This window comes from Syngnathoides biaculeatus, chromosome 3 (genome assembly GCF_019802595.1).
Source record: "Syngnathoides biaculeatus isolate LvHL_M chromosome 3, ASM1980259v1, whole genome shotgun sequence".
Classification (NCBI taxonomy): domain Eukaryota; kingdom Metazoa; phylum Chordata; class Actinopteri; order Syngnathiformes; family Syngnathidae; genus Syngnathoides; species Syngnathoides biaculeatus.
In genome coordinates, this window is record NC_084642.1 from 17,004,276 (window position 1) to 17,019,983 (window position 15,708).

At 41.0% G+C, this 15,708-nt stretch overlaps 1 protein-coding gene across 3 annotated transcripts in view; it reads left to right on the top strand.

The window, feature by feature from the left end:
* The window catches only part of celf6 (CUGBP Elav-like family member 6), a 194,949-nt gene that overhangs the window by 8,167 nt on the left and 171,074 nt on the right, over positions 1–15,708 (top strand). For all 3 annotated transcript variants that reach the window (XM_061814633.1, XM_061814635.1, XM_061814634.1), the window contains exon 2: positions 10,832–10,914. In XM_061814633.1, the coding sequence (XP_061670617.1) occupies positions 10,832–10,914 (83 nt within the window). The remainder of the gene's footprint in view (positions 1–10,831; positions 10,915–15,708) is intronic.

Here is a 15,708-nt window from a genome sequence, read left to right on the forward strand (position 1 = left end):
ACTGACACACACACCTGATGGAATGAGCCTAAAATTTACAACAATATCGACAATTAGTAATCTCCTGTACATATATTAAAAACAAAGACAACTAAAGATGCTCTCTGATGCCTTTATCATTTTTGGGAGTATTTGCCACTAAAGGCCTGTAAAAAAAAGTAACCACCATGATTACCTTAAATATAAACATATTCAACAATTACAATGTGAAATAAAACATCAATTATAAAACATTGTAAATAATTTCATACAACTGAAGTACACTTAAGTTTTTTTTTTACTGTCGATATTTGGTGCAGAACAGCATTTGCTTTTTCCAAGTGCAGCAATACATTTTTTAATTTGTTAATGGATCTAAATGATAGTTTTATCGAGAATGTAGTGTTAGGTAGGAATTTCGTAGTGATGCTGAAGCTCCTCAATTAAGTGTTTAAACTGGACAATAGTCAAAAGCGCCTTTTTCCCCGAGTTTTGCATGCTTTGTAAATGTATCGGACATCGTTGGTGATTGGAGAGGACAGGTTTTGTTTCTTTGCCTCATTGGTCATGTAAAACGTTTTGCATTTAGATGTTTAAAAGTTAAAAACTTACCTGTATTTGAAAAAAAAAACTGGGTAACACCACTCTTACTCCTTAATACTTTGTTAGCAACTTAGTTCGCTATCTTAGTGATAATTCTTGATTCAAAGATTTTAGTTACACTCTGACATAATCTTTTTTCTCCCTTCATATCGACTGTTATCCGATATTAAATGCCAAATTGGGACATCTCTAGAAATTAGTTACTGTGTGGTCTGAAGGGGCTGGTGGACTACACTGTCTGGAACTCTTTCATGCAGAGGCACTATCGTGCAGAATACTCCATGGGTGTGACACCACCTGCTATTGCTTCATAGCCAAAAGTAAGCAAAAATGCACTGAGGTTTGTTGGATACGCAGATGAGCATTATCTGACAGTGTTAGCTTGTGACAAGTAGTACATTCTTGATTGCTTGGTGCTTTTGACAGTAAAAATGCTTTCATTGTTTTATATCCTCCATCTTTACCCTGCAAAAGACACTTGCTTTCGTTCCAATCCTTCTTTGTTTATCATGGTGAGAAAAAAAAATCTATCTACATATGGGGGAGGCTGCAAGAAATTTGTGTGCTTCCTAATTCCAAGTCTGCTGCCATAGGTGAACAGCTTGACGAAAAAAGCCATAGGAAATTCCCAAAAACAGCATTGTCCAGACTCGACAGAGTTAACATTACCACCACGATGCCACTTTCTCTCTCAGTACAGCGGCGACAGTGCTCAATGTACAATAGAAAATAGCTATCCTGTAACCATCACGTCTGCCACATCAATGCATCACATTCAACATGGCCGACATGTAGGAATGGGAATCTTTTGGAAGTGGCTGTAGTCATATTGTCTATGTGACCCGGAAATATGTCAGTCCCATTGTCTGCCTGCATTTAGCCATAACGCCAGTAACCAACTGTGGCTAATTCTGGAAGTGACAAATTGTAACTATTTTTGGACACATGATTCAATCAAACTTCAATAACCATTACATTGGGTCCTTTTTATCCAGGTTCTAATGTACGTCATCCTTAATACATACTTTTGGACAAAAGGTGTTTTACAATGTAATGATACACGTACATCCTTTCTAGTGCATTTGTTTACATCATCATTTCCACTAAGATGAACAAATTGGTAATCATACATACACTTCAGCGCTAATCAATTACAGCTGGATGCAAATCTGTTCAAAACCTTACTGACAGCTGCTGTCATTAAAAACATATACACACAACATAATTACCTGTCGGCATAGGCGCAATTGTGAGCTCAAACTACAATTTTGAAAACAAGCTGTTAGGAAAGAAAGTTTTGAAAGTAATCAAAGCATGTTGGAACCACTTTACTTTTCCATTTAAACAGAATATGCGAGACTTTCACTGGAATGATGGAAAAGTAAATTGTCCGCACCCCACTTAACCTGCTCATCACAGGACACCGCCACTTCCTCTGTTGAACAACCGCCACACTTCATATCCCTCATTTTCGAGCCTTTGTCCATTTAACTTGGCCAACTTGGAAGTCTAATTGCTTCGGAAATTTTAAATATTGATATGAAATACTGCTTATTACAGCATCTAGTCGCAAAGAGAGCTACCCCCACTCCGTATTTGCTTGTACAATTAAATGATATGTTCAGTCTGGAGTGATGAACAATACATGTTGGTTGTTATTGATGTCAAATAAATACAAAAATAAATTAAAAGCATTGTGCTGAAGTGCGCCACAATATTCACCATGCCTGAAAATTGCATTCATTTTTGAAAGTGCGTGCATCCTCATTAAAATAAATATATTCTTACAGCCCTGAAGAGAAATACCCAAAACTCACTTGGGTCGGCCCCTGCAGGGATACAAAAATAATAGACCCCTGGACAGCAGAATTAGCCCAAATAAGCCCCAATCAGAAGCAGGTATTGTAGAAAGACTCAATTAGTTTTTTGGGGGGGTTTATTTTTTTGGTTTTGTTTTTTGCTTCACCACCGAATGTGGGCGCCATCTGAAATTTGATGATCATTTATTTGCCATGACAAAGGAATTGCTTGCTCATATTTATAGAATTTGTGGTCTTTGCCAGAGTTTGGTAGTTGTGTTTCTAGTAGTCTCTAAACCCAAGCCAAACCACTACTTCCTGTTTTCTTTTCTACCAATCTTTAAAATGTACTTTCTGGGATGTTTTTACTAGGTGGTCAAGCCTGCTTTTAGGGACAAAGCCATCTTGATAATGAGAGCAAGGACTGATTGATCAGCATAAGTCCTGACTGTAATACCGGATCAGTTTCTCTAATTATTTATGCACTTAGTGGTGAAAATAAAATTGTGAACATTTTTTTAAATTGTGCTTGTTCAGTGGCTCAATTCATAATTTTAAATTACTCAAAATGTTTTAGCTGACAGGGTGGCACGGTGGATCAGTTGGTAAAGCATTGGCCTCACAGTTCTGAGATCCCGTATTCAATCCCGGACCCGCCTGTGTGGAGTTTGGATGTTCTCCCCGTGCCTGCATGGGTTTCTTCTGGGCACACTGGTTTCCTTCCACATTGGACACTCAAAATTGCCACTAGGTGTGATTGTGAGTGTGGCTTTTTGTCTCTATGTGCACTGTCATTGGCTGGAAACCAGTTCAGGGTGTACCCTGCCTCCTGCCTGTTGACAGCTCCAGCGCTCCCCGTGACCCTTGTCAGGATAAGTGGCAAAGAAAATGGTTGGATGGATATTTTGGATGACATCCGAGCCAATATTGTTGAGGTAGCCAAATTGACATATAAGATCCTGTTGTTTAATACATGTTGATGATCATAAGTCAGAGTGAGAACCCTATAGATATTTTATATTGGATTCAAAATACGCTTCTGGTTGCTAAGGTTAAAAACAATAGCAATTTAGGTAAATGCTCCAAATTCTGTCCTTCTAACATTATGAGATTGTTGTTTTGTGTAAGAATTCCATTCATCTAAATGGTGAGGCCTGAAATGTTATCATGCAAAATGTCAGGCAAGAAGTCTGTGTTTTTGTTCCAGTTTTTTTTCCTTTCAAGTATTTTTATTTTTTTATAATTTATCAGCACAAGAATCTGATTGGCTCGTAATGAGATTCAGTACACGTAAGGACAAAAACACAAATGCAACTTCAATAGCTTCAGTAGGAAACATAGACAGCCGGATGTGACATTTTCACAACTAATATATTGTCATTATAGGATACATATTTGCCCCTTAGAATTCATCCCTCGGTGTCACGTTGTTGCAAAGGCATCGTCAATCCCGACCCATTATTCAAGTCGGACGTGTTTCGCTGACAGCGACAACCTGCCGCCAGCTGCTGTATTCCGCTTAAATGTCTCCCCCCTCAACCCCCCCCAGCACATCACTCTCCAAAACAAGCTCTCTCAATCACAAAGTCTTTTGGGCTTAAGATATCAGAACCAGAAATACAGTACACATGAGACATGAATCTCACTTACAGCCTTGCAGATGGTCTGAAACGTGAAAGACACTTCATAAAAATATATATTTTGAATGAATCAATGCATGCTAAAAGGATGATTACAAAAATCATTTGTGGCGTAGTGGATGGAATGTTTAGGAATTGCTATTCTACATTAGATCAAGAATGCTTTGAATTTTTAATGACGCTCCAAATGACTTTGAATTTGATCGTCAGTCAAAAGAATCCTGCAGAGTTTTTATTAAATCACATCAGATTTAGGATACTTCTAGAAACTAAGTTCAGCAGTAGAACCAATTCATTTTAGAACTTTCAATGACTATTTTAAAAGGGCAAAAATTCTTTGGCTTTTAAATGACCATTTCTGAATTTTTAAACAAATGACAGATGGAAGGACTGTTGATGTAGTGGTACACATGGGTGACTTTGGTGTGGGCAACGTGGGCTCGATTCCCGCTCAGTGATGGTCTCAATGTCTGCCCTCCGACTGACTGGTGGCCAGTTCAGGGTGTGGCCCACCTTTCGCCCGAAGCTTGCTGGGATAGGCTCGAGCTCTACTGTGACCCATGTGAGGATAAGCGGCATGGTGGCCCAGCTGTAGACAGTTGTCCACACAGTTCTGAGAACCGGCGTTCAAATCCCAGCCCCACCTGTGTGGAGTGTGCATGTTCTCCCCGAGCCTGCGTGTGTTTTCTCCGGGCACTCCAGTTTCCTCCCACATCCCAAAATCATGCAATAATTGGAGACTCTAAATTGCCCCTAGGTGTGATTGTGAGTGCGACTGTTGTCTGTTTCCATGTTCCCTGCAATTGGCTGGCGCCAAGTTCAGGGTGTACCCCACTTCTCGCCCAAAGATAGTTGGTACCAGCATACCTGCGACCCTGGTGAGGATATGCAGTTTGAAAAATTCATGATTGGATGGATGACAAATGGAAGTGATCTTTAAGGGGACCTAACATTTTCTTTTCAAATATATGAAATATGTTTGAAGCACTGAAAACACATGCAAAGGCATAATATAGTGCTGGATTGGTAAACTAGAGTTTAAGCATCGTTTTCACCGTTTGAAATTTCCAGATTTTATGGGTGGAGCAAAAAAAAAACGGTGACGTCACAGGACTGGGGCGTATACTTAGTTCCCTCCCCCACTACATAAGGACAAAGTGAGTTAGTTTGTTTGGCTACACTGCTCAAGTGTGAGTTAGCTGTGGTTAGCTTCCAAAAGAAGCCTCATTTTAATACTGCAGTATGCTCAGTAAGCTAGTGATGGCAAAACCCCAAAAATGTATCTTTGCTGAATGGCTCACTTTACAGCTTTTTTTTCAAGTTCCCAAAAACTGAAAAAAACAAAAATGTGATAGATTTAATTTTTAAAGGTATATGCGCATGACTATCTCTTTGTTGATGCAATGGATAGTTTTGTAAATTTTCAGCAATGACAACACACAGTAGTGTCGATGGTAACTCGATACTAGTAACTGGGGGAGTGCTGACTGTCTTAACTACCTGGGCTTCCTCCTCCCATCTCGCTATCGTCAGGTGCCGCGTTCGTTGGTGACATCATGTCACCAACAACCAGGGTAAGTTGACTTGTGTGCTTGCTTTTATGATTATAGTCCACAATAACCATTCAATTTTGAACCTTTGAATGTGCGGTCGCATAAGCTATCATCCCCTCAGTATGTTTGACTCCTTTTGGCGCGGCCATTCGACACGCCCACAGCATCTGTGAGCTGAGAGGTGGCCCTTATTATTCAAGTTTTGAAAGCTGATTATATATGCCTTGCAATTTGTTTTATTCATTCAAATTTGGCAGGCTTGGTAACATTACTCTTTTCTGTTCTGTATCGAATTTAAATGCCATTTTTGGGGGGCCTATTTAGTGACACTTTAATTTCTTAGTTGTTGTTTTATCCCCCCCTCTCATATTAGCTTGAAGAACCTTATCTATTGTCCTCATTGGGGTTTCAAGCGAATTGGAGCAAATCCACGCTGACTTTGGGTGAAAGACGGAGTTGACTGTAGGCTTGTCGCCAGTTGAGCACAGGTTTATAAAACATAAACGGCACTCATGCTCATCTTGAATCAACCAAACCTGCATGTTTTTAGAATGTGGGTGGAAGTGCAGGGCAGTGGCGTCACTATGCTTTTTTTAGTGGGGACGAATCCCCCCCACCACCCCAAAGCTCCTCAAGCCTTTTCAAAATGTGTTGTGTTTATGATGAAGTTTCATTGTCCCACTAAAACTGAGCTTAAAACTGAGGACTGCGTCCTCAGAACTGTGAGGCTGAAGCTCTAACCAATAGAATTTTGGGGGCACTATCAGTTTTGTCAAAACAAGAATTCTATTGCTTTGGAAGATGTTTGAGGCATTTGGCTTTCGATTTTTGTCACATGTTAAATGCCTCATAGACATGGCACACTGGTATTTCCAAAGGTTTGCCGTGCTCCCCTCATGCTTTTCCAATCATCATATGAATGCAAGTGTTTGTGAAACCACAGCACATGTGACACAAAGACGGCCACGAATCACACTGGCATGCCCGCTTCCCCTCATCCGGAGGCCTCGACTCAGTTTTGTAACATCGCGGAGGATGAGGAGCATTTCCCTACCCCCGGGGGACTCCCAAACTTTTTCTGCTTTGCTTGTATGCCATGGTGTTTCATCAGCGTCTCTGGGGATGATTTTTCCTCCTGACTAAGTGTCTGGTAGCGGGTGAAGGTTGTCGTGAAAGGGAACGCTATTGGCCGGGTGCCAGTCCCTCGGTTTTGGGGGCAACTATATGCTGTGAACAGGTTATCATCGCTACGCGTGTGTGTGTTGCGCTCCTTCTCTCGTGGGAATGCTTGGCAGCCGCTGTGACATGTAGTAATGGGAAATTATGCTGCACGGTGCAAAACCTCGAGCTGAATGGGGTCACCCACAGTCAGCTGTGCACCCAACACACTCCCTGACAGAAGCTGTCGCACATTTGTTAGCGCCTTGTTTATCTGTGCATGTTTACTGGAACCTGTTTTTTTTCCTTTTTTTTGCTGAGAAGTCTCCAGAGATGATACAACTTTCATGTCATGGTTGTTTTTTATAATGACTCATGTGGTTGTAACTACAAAGATTTGGTTTGACCCAGTAGGGAGTTATAAATAAAGCTCTTATTATATGAAATTATGAGTGGGTCAAAAAGGAGCCTTGTGTCTCACCAGCAGATATCTGAGACATTTTAAGTACAGATTGACCTTTTTTGTGCCGGACAGGTTATGAAATTTGAGGTGTTAGATGAAAGCTTGAAGGGTAGATAAGTTCACTTTTGTAATTTGGGTTGGTGAAGGGGGATACCTGATGAATGAGATGGAAAACCTAGATACTGTGGATATACAGTATATTTTTGTGTGAAAGGCAACAACTTGATTTCTTGCGGAATCCTCATTGTCAAGGTGATAGCCACACAGCCATCCATTATCTTAGCTGCTTATCCTCACAAGGGTCGTGAGAGTGCTGGAGCCTATCGCAGCAGCTCTCATCGGGCAGGAGGCGGGGTAGAACCTGAACTGGTTGCCAGCCAAGGGAACATAGAGGAAAAACAAACACAAAACAGAAAATCAAAACATTTACTTTTTCTTAACAAAACGTTTTCTGTAAAATGCTATTGCTAGGTGGCACGGTGGAGCAGCTGTAGAGCGTTGGCCTCACAGTTCTGAAGACCAGGATTCAAATCCCAGCCCCTCCTGTGTGGTGTTTGCATGTTCTCCCCGTGTCTGAGTGGGTTTTCTCCGGGCATTCCGGTTTCCTCCCAGATCACAAAAATATGCAACATTAATTGGACACTCTAAATTGCCCCTGGGTGTGATTGTGAGTGCGGCTGTTTGTCTCTATGTGCCCTGCGATTGGCTGGCATCCAGTTCAGGGTGTACCCCACTTCCTTCCCAATGAGAGCTGGGATAGGCTCCAGCACTTCCCGCAACCCTTGTGAGGATAAGCGGCTCAGAAAAAAGATGGATAGATGAGATTGCTATGTCAAAGTGAAATTTTCTGATCAGCGAAACCTGCAGAGTTTTGCGTTTCAGTCACCGATATACAGTACATCCTTACATGATACCACAAAGGTCAATTGTAGCTCACTTTAGCAATAAAAGTAGCATTTCTTCTTCACAAAGAAACACTCAGGCAAAAGTAAAACTTACATTCCATTAAAACCACTTCAAGAAGTACAATTTATCCATAAAGTTACTGTACATTAAGAAATGTTTTTGCTAGAGCTTGACTACTCACCACTTTTTATTATTATTCATTGCCGTACAGAAGTCATTTCTTAACCAAATTGAACACATTCAAGAACCAAATCTAGGTCAGTTTAACGATTACTCCTCTTAGGCCAAGAATTTGACTTTTCGGGGAAAAATTGAAGGTGAGATGGATGGAAATCTCACAGCCTCAAGGCACCTAGAACGTATCGAAGACACTTTGATGAAATATACTGTTTACACCCACGAATGACTATATTTACATGGTCTCTGGAGATTGCCATGATTTATTTACTGCATTTATAGTCATCAAAGTCATTTGTTTCTTTGAGATTTGAGTAAAATGAGTCATTACAATCACACAAAATCCACAAGGACATTTTTTTCATCATATTATTATTCAATAAGAACATTGTGGAATGGTTTAATATACAATCATCGTGGCACATCTGCCTCACAGTTCTGAGGAACACGGGTTCAAATCTGGGCTTGCCTGCGTGTTTTTTCTCTCGGTACTCTGATTTCTTCCCACTTATCAAAAACACCCCAAGATTCCGAAAGATGTTATCAGAGCCTTGTCTAAATTTGAATTGTTGTCAAGGAAGTATGTTAACATGTCACATCTCGACTAAGAGACTACTGTAAGGTATTTGTATGTCAGGGAGGATTTAAGTTTAGCCTCAGTAGTTAGTGGACTTTAAAGACAATTCACTGCATGTGCATTATGTACATGCACACTTGTGGTACATTTTGGCGGTCTGTTGTGATATATTTCACGAACTAAAAGTAAGTTTCTTTCGGCTTGTCCCATTAGGTGTAGCCACAGTGTGACATCTCATATGAACACTCATGTTTTGTTTGGCACAGTTTTTACACCAGATGCCCCTTTTGACATAACCCCACTTGGGAAGTAGAGGCCCCAGTGAGATATGAATTCTTGACCCCTGGTTTACCAAACCAGTGCTCTAATCACTGAGCTATGGGGCCTCGTGATATTTCACGAACTCTGCAGGAGTATTCTAAATGTATACATTGTCTGTATCAACTTACAAGTCTAGTTGGAGATTCAAGAGCTCTTTGTCTTGATTGAAGACAAACAGCGGGATTGAACAATAAGCAATTGATCTGCCAAGACTAAAGTTTAATCAATCATTCTATGTCCTTGATCTAGGAGTAAGAGTAAAAATTCGGGAGTGTTTTGGGTTAATATATGATTTTTTTAAACCCATTTTATCGGTTACAATTATTGATTTAATTCAAGCTGATGTGTGTAGTCTTTCTCCAGTCTCTACGTCCCTTAGACCTGCCCCGGAGTATTAAACTTTTGGTTCCCACCTCTTCTCTCGTTCTCTTTTCCCCCTCCTCTTGTATCCTGCTTCTCTGCTGTCCAGGCTGGCTAATTCCACCAACCACAAGGTGGCTTCAGGTAACCTTCCTCTTTTTCTGTTGTCCTCCAGCCCACCAAGGGCAACCACACTCACATCAGCCAAGCCTGCACCGTTTTCGATCGAGAAAGCTGGCCACGTGGCTTCGATTGCTTTTTTCCTAACAGCCTCAGAAAGCAACTACCCGCATCTGGTACTGCTCACACATGCAGCAGAGAGCCAAAGCTGAAGCTGCCACAAGTTCATTCGGCAGGAAAATTACAAGCGCAACCCGATTGGACTTCTTTTCCCCTTTTCCACCTGTTTTAGTTTTCTTCTTGTGGATCCTTTTTCTTCAACCAAAATGCTTCCATTTTTCCCGAGAAGACTGGGGTCAGACCACGGCCAAGACCCACGGATCTACGGTTGTGAGTGGGACACCGCAATCGTTGCCGGAATGTGCAAAATTAGTGCCTTATAGTTTTTGGGGAAAATATTAGATTCATACAAATTTCAAACTTTGTACTCACGCCACAGGTCCAGCTCATTTTCAGTCCAGCAAAACTCGGCTATGTCAGGCCTTGTTGTTTTCCCTTAGTTATTTTCTTTCTGTGTTAAGGCCCCTCTATGTGTTTCCCTATTGAGTCCTTGTAGATTTCATTAAATAGTCTATAAAATTCCACTCTTTGTTGTGTTTTGAGTCTCATCAGGTATCCTCTGTAATCTAGCATTTTTATTTCATAAAATGTACCTTTCAGATTATGAGAGGGATATCTTTTTTTTTTGTCCCTTTTACTACATTTTATACATATAAAAAGAGATGTGGTGACCTTTTCGAGAGAAAATTAATTTGACGTTAACGGTCTACTGGACTAAACCGGAAGTGAACGGAGACATTCATGTTCAAGAAATGTATTTCTTACATAAATTATGTTTTATCCAATGCCAATATATGCTACAAGGGGATGCAATTGAAATTGCACTATGGAGATAGCAGGGATTATGGTTTTGTTCACAGCCTAATGGGGACAAATTCAATTCTATCATTAATATGCTGAAATGTACACTACTGTATGCCCTCTATTATCTATTACATTTTATAGCATCCATATGGAATTTCTGCTGCTACTGTACAACCTAATTTTACTTTTTTCCTACAGTACTTGTACAAAATTTAGAATGCATTGAATTAGAAACGTTCTTCTATTTGCAGGATGTGCCTTTCTTACATACTGTGCCAGAGAGTCAGCACTGAAAGCCCAGAGCGCCCTCCATGAACAGAAGACTCTGCCAGGGGTAAGTTTATCCTCCTGCCTTATTGTCCCTGAACCTCGACACCACCCAATTCCCCCCAATCCCTGCTTGGCCAGGTTGGGATGGCGACCTATATAGACATCAGCCTGTCTCACACACACAGGTACTGTATGTGGGGAATGGTCCATCTCACCTTGCGGTATCTTTTTGCGCTAAATCACGCGAATGAAGATATTTGTTCAGCGCTGCTTCATAACATCCGTCCCTTCCCACGTCCTCTCACAATATGGCAGCCGCAAACACTAATTGCCCTGAGGAATCCCTTTCTCATTATCACATATAATCAAACCGTAAGTATGAACAATTCTTTTAACCATGTATATCACCATCTGGTGTTTTTGTTTTGTTCATTTATTTTCTCTCTTTGTCCTCCACTTTCCATCTAACCTTCGTCAAATGCTAAACTTTTGTCCCAATCAAGCGAGGGGTGTCTGATGAAAAAGCCACAGGTTAAAAAAAAAAAAAAAAACTGCCTGGTGGGGGGTGCCTCGTAAAGCTGTCCCAGGAGAAAGCCCTCCATGCAGGTTATATGTATGAGTAGGGAATAGGCTCTCACATCAGGGGAATTATCGAGGTGTGATTGAATTACGCTCGTGGGTCCTAAAGGAGCCCCCCATCCCTCCAGAACCCCCGCCTTGCCCTCCTTCCCCAACTGCCACCACCAACCCCTCACTCTAGCCTTCCTGGCAAGTTGGAGCTTTAATGATAGCTGAGGGATCTTAAACCACAAGGGGGCTGGATGAGGTCGGGGACCAAAGAGAATTGTGTGCAAAGAAGGGAGCCAAGAGGTGTTTGAGGGACTTGGGGGTGTGGGTGGGGGTGGTTCGTCTACCTTCAGCCTTTGGGTTAATCATGTTTGCACCCTTTGGCGTATCTGAGGTACTTCAACTTGCACCCGAAGAGCATCCCTGAGGGGAGTGGCTCGCTGCTGCACCATCCCGCCACCCCATGTGGCTTAGTAATGAGATGATTGTCGTGATGGTTTCTGTCTTTATTGGCCTCAAGACAGGACGCTCTTGTTTGTCTTCTATCTCGGAAGAGGTTAATAGCCTGCTCTTCCGGCTTTGGGTAAACATTAGACCTGTACCGTGCATCAGTGAGGGGTCAGTCCTGCAATCTCATGGAGGACCCAGGCTGCACACTGAGGGCTAATAAAGATGTTCTGTGTTGTCCTTGTGTCTGTGGCCTGTATATATGCTCAAATATGATTATTACGTCACTGCTGCACTGGCTGGGAGGTTTTCCTTAATTTGCTGTCGCTTATTTAATTAAATAACTTTTTACTCACACTTTTTGGGGGAATTGCATTAGAGGGAGTGATGCTGGTTCTCCTAAAAAAACTTCAGTAGGGTTACTTGATAAATTGTATGTAAAGATCATGAGCAGAACTGAATAAATAGTACACATATTAAACGGCGTAGTATACATTTTTCCCATCTTTTTGTATGGACTGATTTAGGGCAGCACAATATCTCGTTTGGGCATCATCAACACTATGTACGCAAGTTCCTGCACAATATTGTTTTGTTGTCGTTTGTTTGTTGGTAAACTACAACAACAAGCTGTAATATTAATAAGTGACCATCAGAAGGACTTGGCTGGGCATGGTAATAAGATTAGTACTGAGGTTATGGTAAATTATAAACCTTCAAATAAGATACACACACAGAAGTCCAGAGTTACAGATTATGTTTATTTTTTGGATGACAACTATTAATGAGCACACAGGGAAAACTTGCACGCCTGCATTTACGGTATCGCTCTTCTGAATGTGACAAACAAATGAATTTCAAAACAGATTACACTTTAGGAGTGGGGAGAACCACAGCATTACTGAAGGGACAAACTTCAAGTATATCCAAGAATGCATTTTGCTTCAACTATTCCACTCAAATATAGAAATACGAATGCATATCTTCTTTTCCTTTCGGCTTCTCCCGTAAGGGGTCGCCACAGCGTGTCATCTTTTTCCATTTAAGCCTATCTCGTGCATCTTCCTATCTAACACCCACTGTCCTCATGTCCTCCCTTACAACATCCATCAACCTTTTCTTTGGTCTTCCTCTCGCTCTTTGGCAGCTCCATCCTCAGCACCCTTCTACCAATATACTCACTCTCTTGCCTCTGGACATGTCCAAACTATCAAAGTCTGCTCACTCGAACCTTGTCTCCAAAACATCCAACTTTGGCTGTCCCTCTACTGAGCTCATTTCTAATCCTATCCAACTTGCTCACTCCTCGCGAGAACCTCAACATCTTCATTTCTGCCAGCTCCAGTTCTGCTTCCTGTTGTCTCTTCAGTGCCACCGTCTCTAAAGCGTACATCATGGCTGGCATCACCACTGTTTTATAAACTTTGCTCTTCATCCTAGCAGAGACTCTTCTGTCACATAACACACCAGAAATGCATACTATACGAAACGTATGCAAAAAATACGAATGCATATGTCTACATATCATTAAAATAATAGATTATGAGCAAATAATGGGGTTAGGAATGTAATAATGACTATCTGCAGTATAACTGGGCATGAAAAGACAATTTTTACCATCAAGTCAAGGACTATTGCTCAATACTACAGTGAATTTATATACAGGTGGACTCTTTATACTTTTGTGCTGAGCAGTCTCTCTCAAGAAGGAAAATATACATTTGCGTTGGTTTTCATGTTACGTGTATGTTATCCTGTATTTTTTTTCCCCCCAAAATCCCAATATATACGGTAAGGTTAGAGTGAATCACAATGTCATTCCCCACCCCTCCCATTCCCCAATATCGTGCGGCCCTAGTCTGCATTGACTGACTTTTCAGTCACTATTCGAGTAGTCATTGGATGGTCTCGCTTGTCAGTCATTACAGGTGCGCCAATCACTGACAATTTATGAAAACACATGTACACTTTTGAAGTCCTCTGAAGTCTGCTGTCGTGCCCAAATCCGTTCACACACAACTATCATAGTCTGTCATTCAGTCGCTGTTCATGCCATCTTTAAAATTGACTTTCCCCCAATCAGTCCTGGTGCCCACATACTTGCTCAAACGTTCTATAACAATCTTTTTTTTTTTTTTGGTCATACAGTCACTGGGCAGTCTCACATGTCACTCATGATAGCAGCAAGACTGGTCGATTTGTTATGATAACATCAATATGTCTCATTACTGTTTTATTCTCATCTGGAGCTTTACATAATCCAGAACCAGTTTTGCTTTGCAAACGACTTGGAAAAACATTGATTATCGTACCAATTTTTGCCAAGTACATCTAAAAATGTATATTTTATTGGTATTGAAGAAAACACAAGGATATTCTCGCTGTTTTTTTCTTATTATTAATGAGCTACAAAACAAGCACAGAAAATTCTATTTTAAGGGGATACATATCTGCAGGTGTATTTGATTGATAAAGAAGAATGCTTTTAAGACAGCGTGTTTGAAGATTATTTTCCCCCAAAGTAAGTCCAAGTGCCTCCTTGATTGCCCAAATATTCGACAACAATGATATCCCCTCAGTAACAATGCCATCTGGCCATAAAGGCAGGAAGTGTAACTAATATTTGCATTTGTTGCCGCACTGAAACGTTACTTACAAGTGTTTTCCAAACTGCCTCGTGACATTGGAGGAGCTAATCTTCAAATGAATGCTGCACTCTCCTCTCGGGGGGCCACGCCACTCTCTCCTCTCGGGCCAATTAGCTGCCAGTGTTTGCGTGTAACAAGCATGCTAATTGGGCACGAGTGAAGCCCAAAAGCCAATTATAATGTTGGAGGATAAGAAAAAAAACACACACACACACACCAGCTTCTCTTTGTCTGTCTTCCTCCTCCCATCATGCATAATATCTCCTCTGCTTTTCCTTCCACACCGACTCCTGATTTCACAGTCTATGTAATGTGATGAGTTCTCATATGTGTAAAGTTCCATTGTCTTTTTGTTGGGATGAGGAGTGTGGGGGGTGGGGAAAAGCAGCTAGCACATCTCGACTTTGTTGATGATGAGGCCGCTAAATGAGCACACCGCTGGGGGAAATGTGTTCCAAAAATTCTAGGTTGCCCCCCCCCCCCCCACACACACACACAACATGGAAAATTCCAAAGATTGACTCATGTATGCATCATATGAAAATGGGGTCAGGAGGAGATTGCATGTTGTCCCACAACTACTACAATCATGTGCACTTTCGGAAGAGATACTAGCATGGATGCTATGTGAAAAGTTTATTCTATTGCTCTCATAAATTGCTGAATATTTAAAAAAAAAGATTGAAAGAGATTCATTTTGGCAAAATAAGGTTCCTTCCACTCATTGTAAGAAATACTTCCCAGGTTGTATGTGCTACTGTAAACGTACAAAGTGTAATGTCATGTAATTATATATATAAATATAAAATTCCCAAACACTGAAATATGTCACAATGAATCGGAAGTTTTGCAATAATGACTGACATGTTGACTGTAGCTGCAGACGGACAATGGTGGTAGGATTGGAGTGCCCAATGACTAAATGAGCAATTACTGTAAAGGCAGCCACGACAAACTGTGCAAGAAGACTGGATTTCTGGAAAACTGGGGTGATAAATAAGGAATGTACTGATTGATGTTTTCCTGGCCCAATGCTTTACAGGTCCTAAATAGTGTCACTAAGAGGTTAGAATTCAATTTCAAAAGCATTTGATGTCATTCATGGTGCGGTATGGGAGCAGCTTTATCTAAATTGAGAGGTATGCATAGATTTCCCAGATTTTTGTGTCAAAACTGCTGTTTTATATGCAATTTTA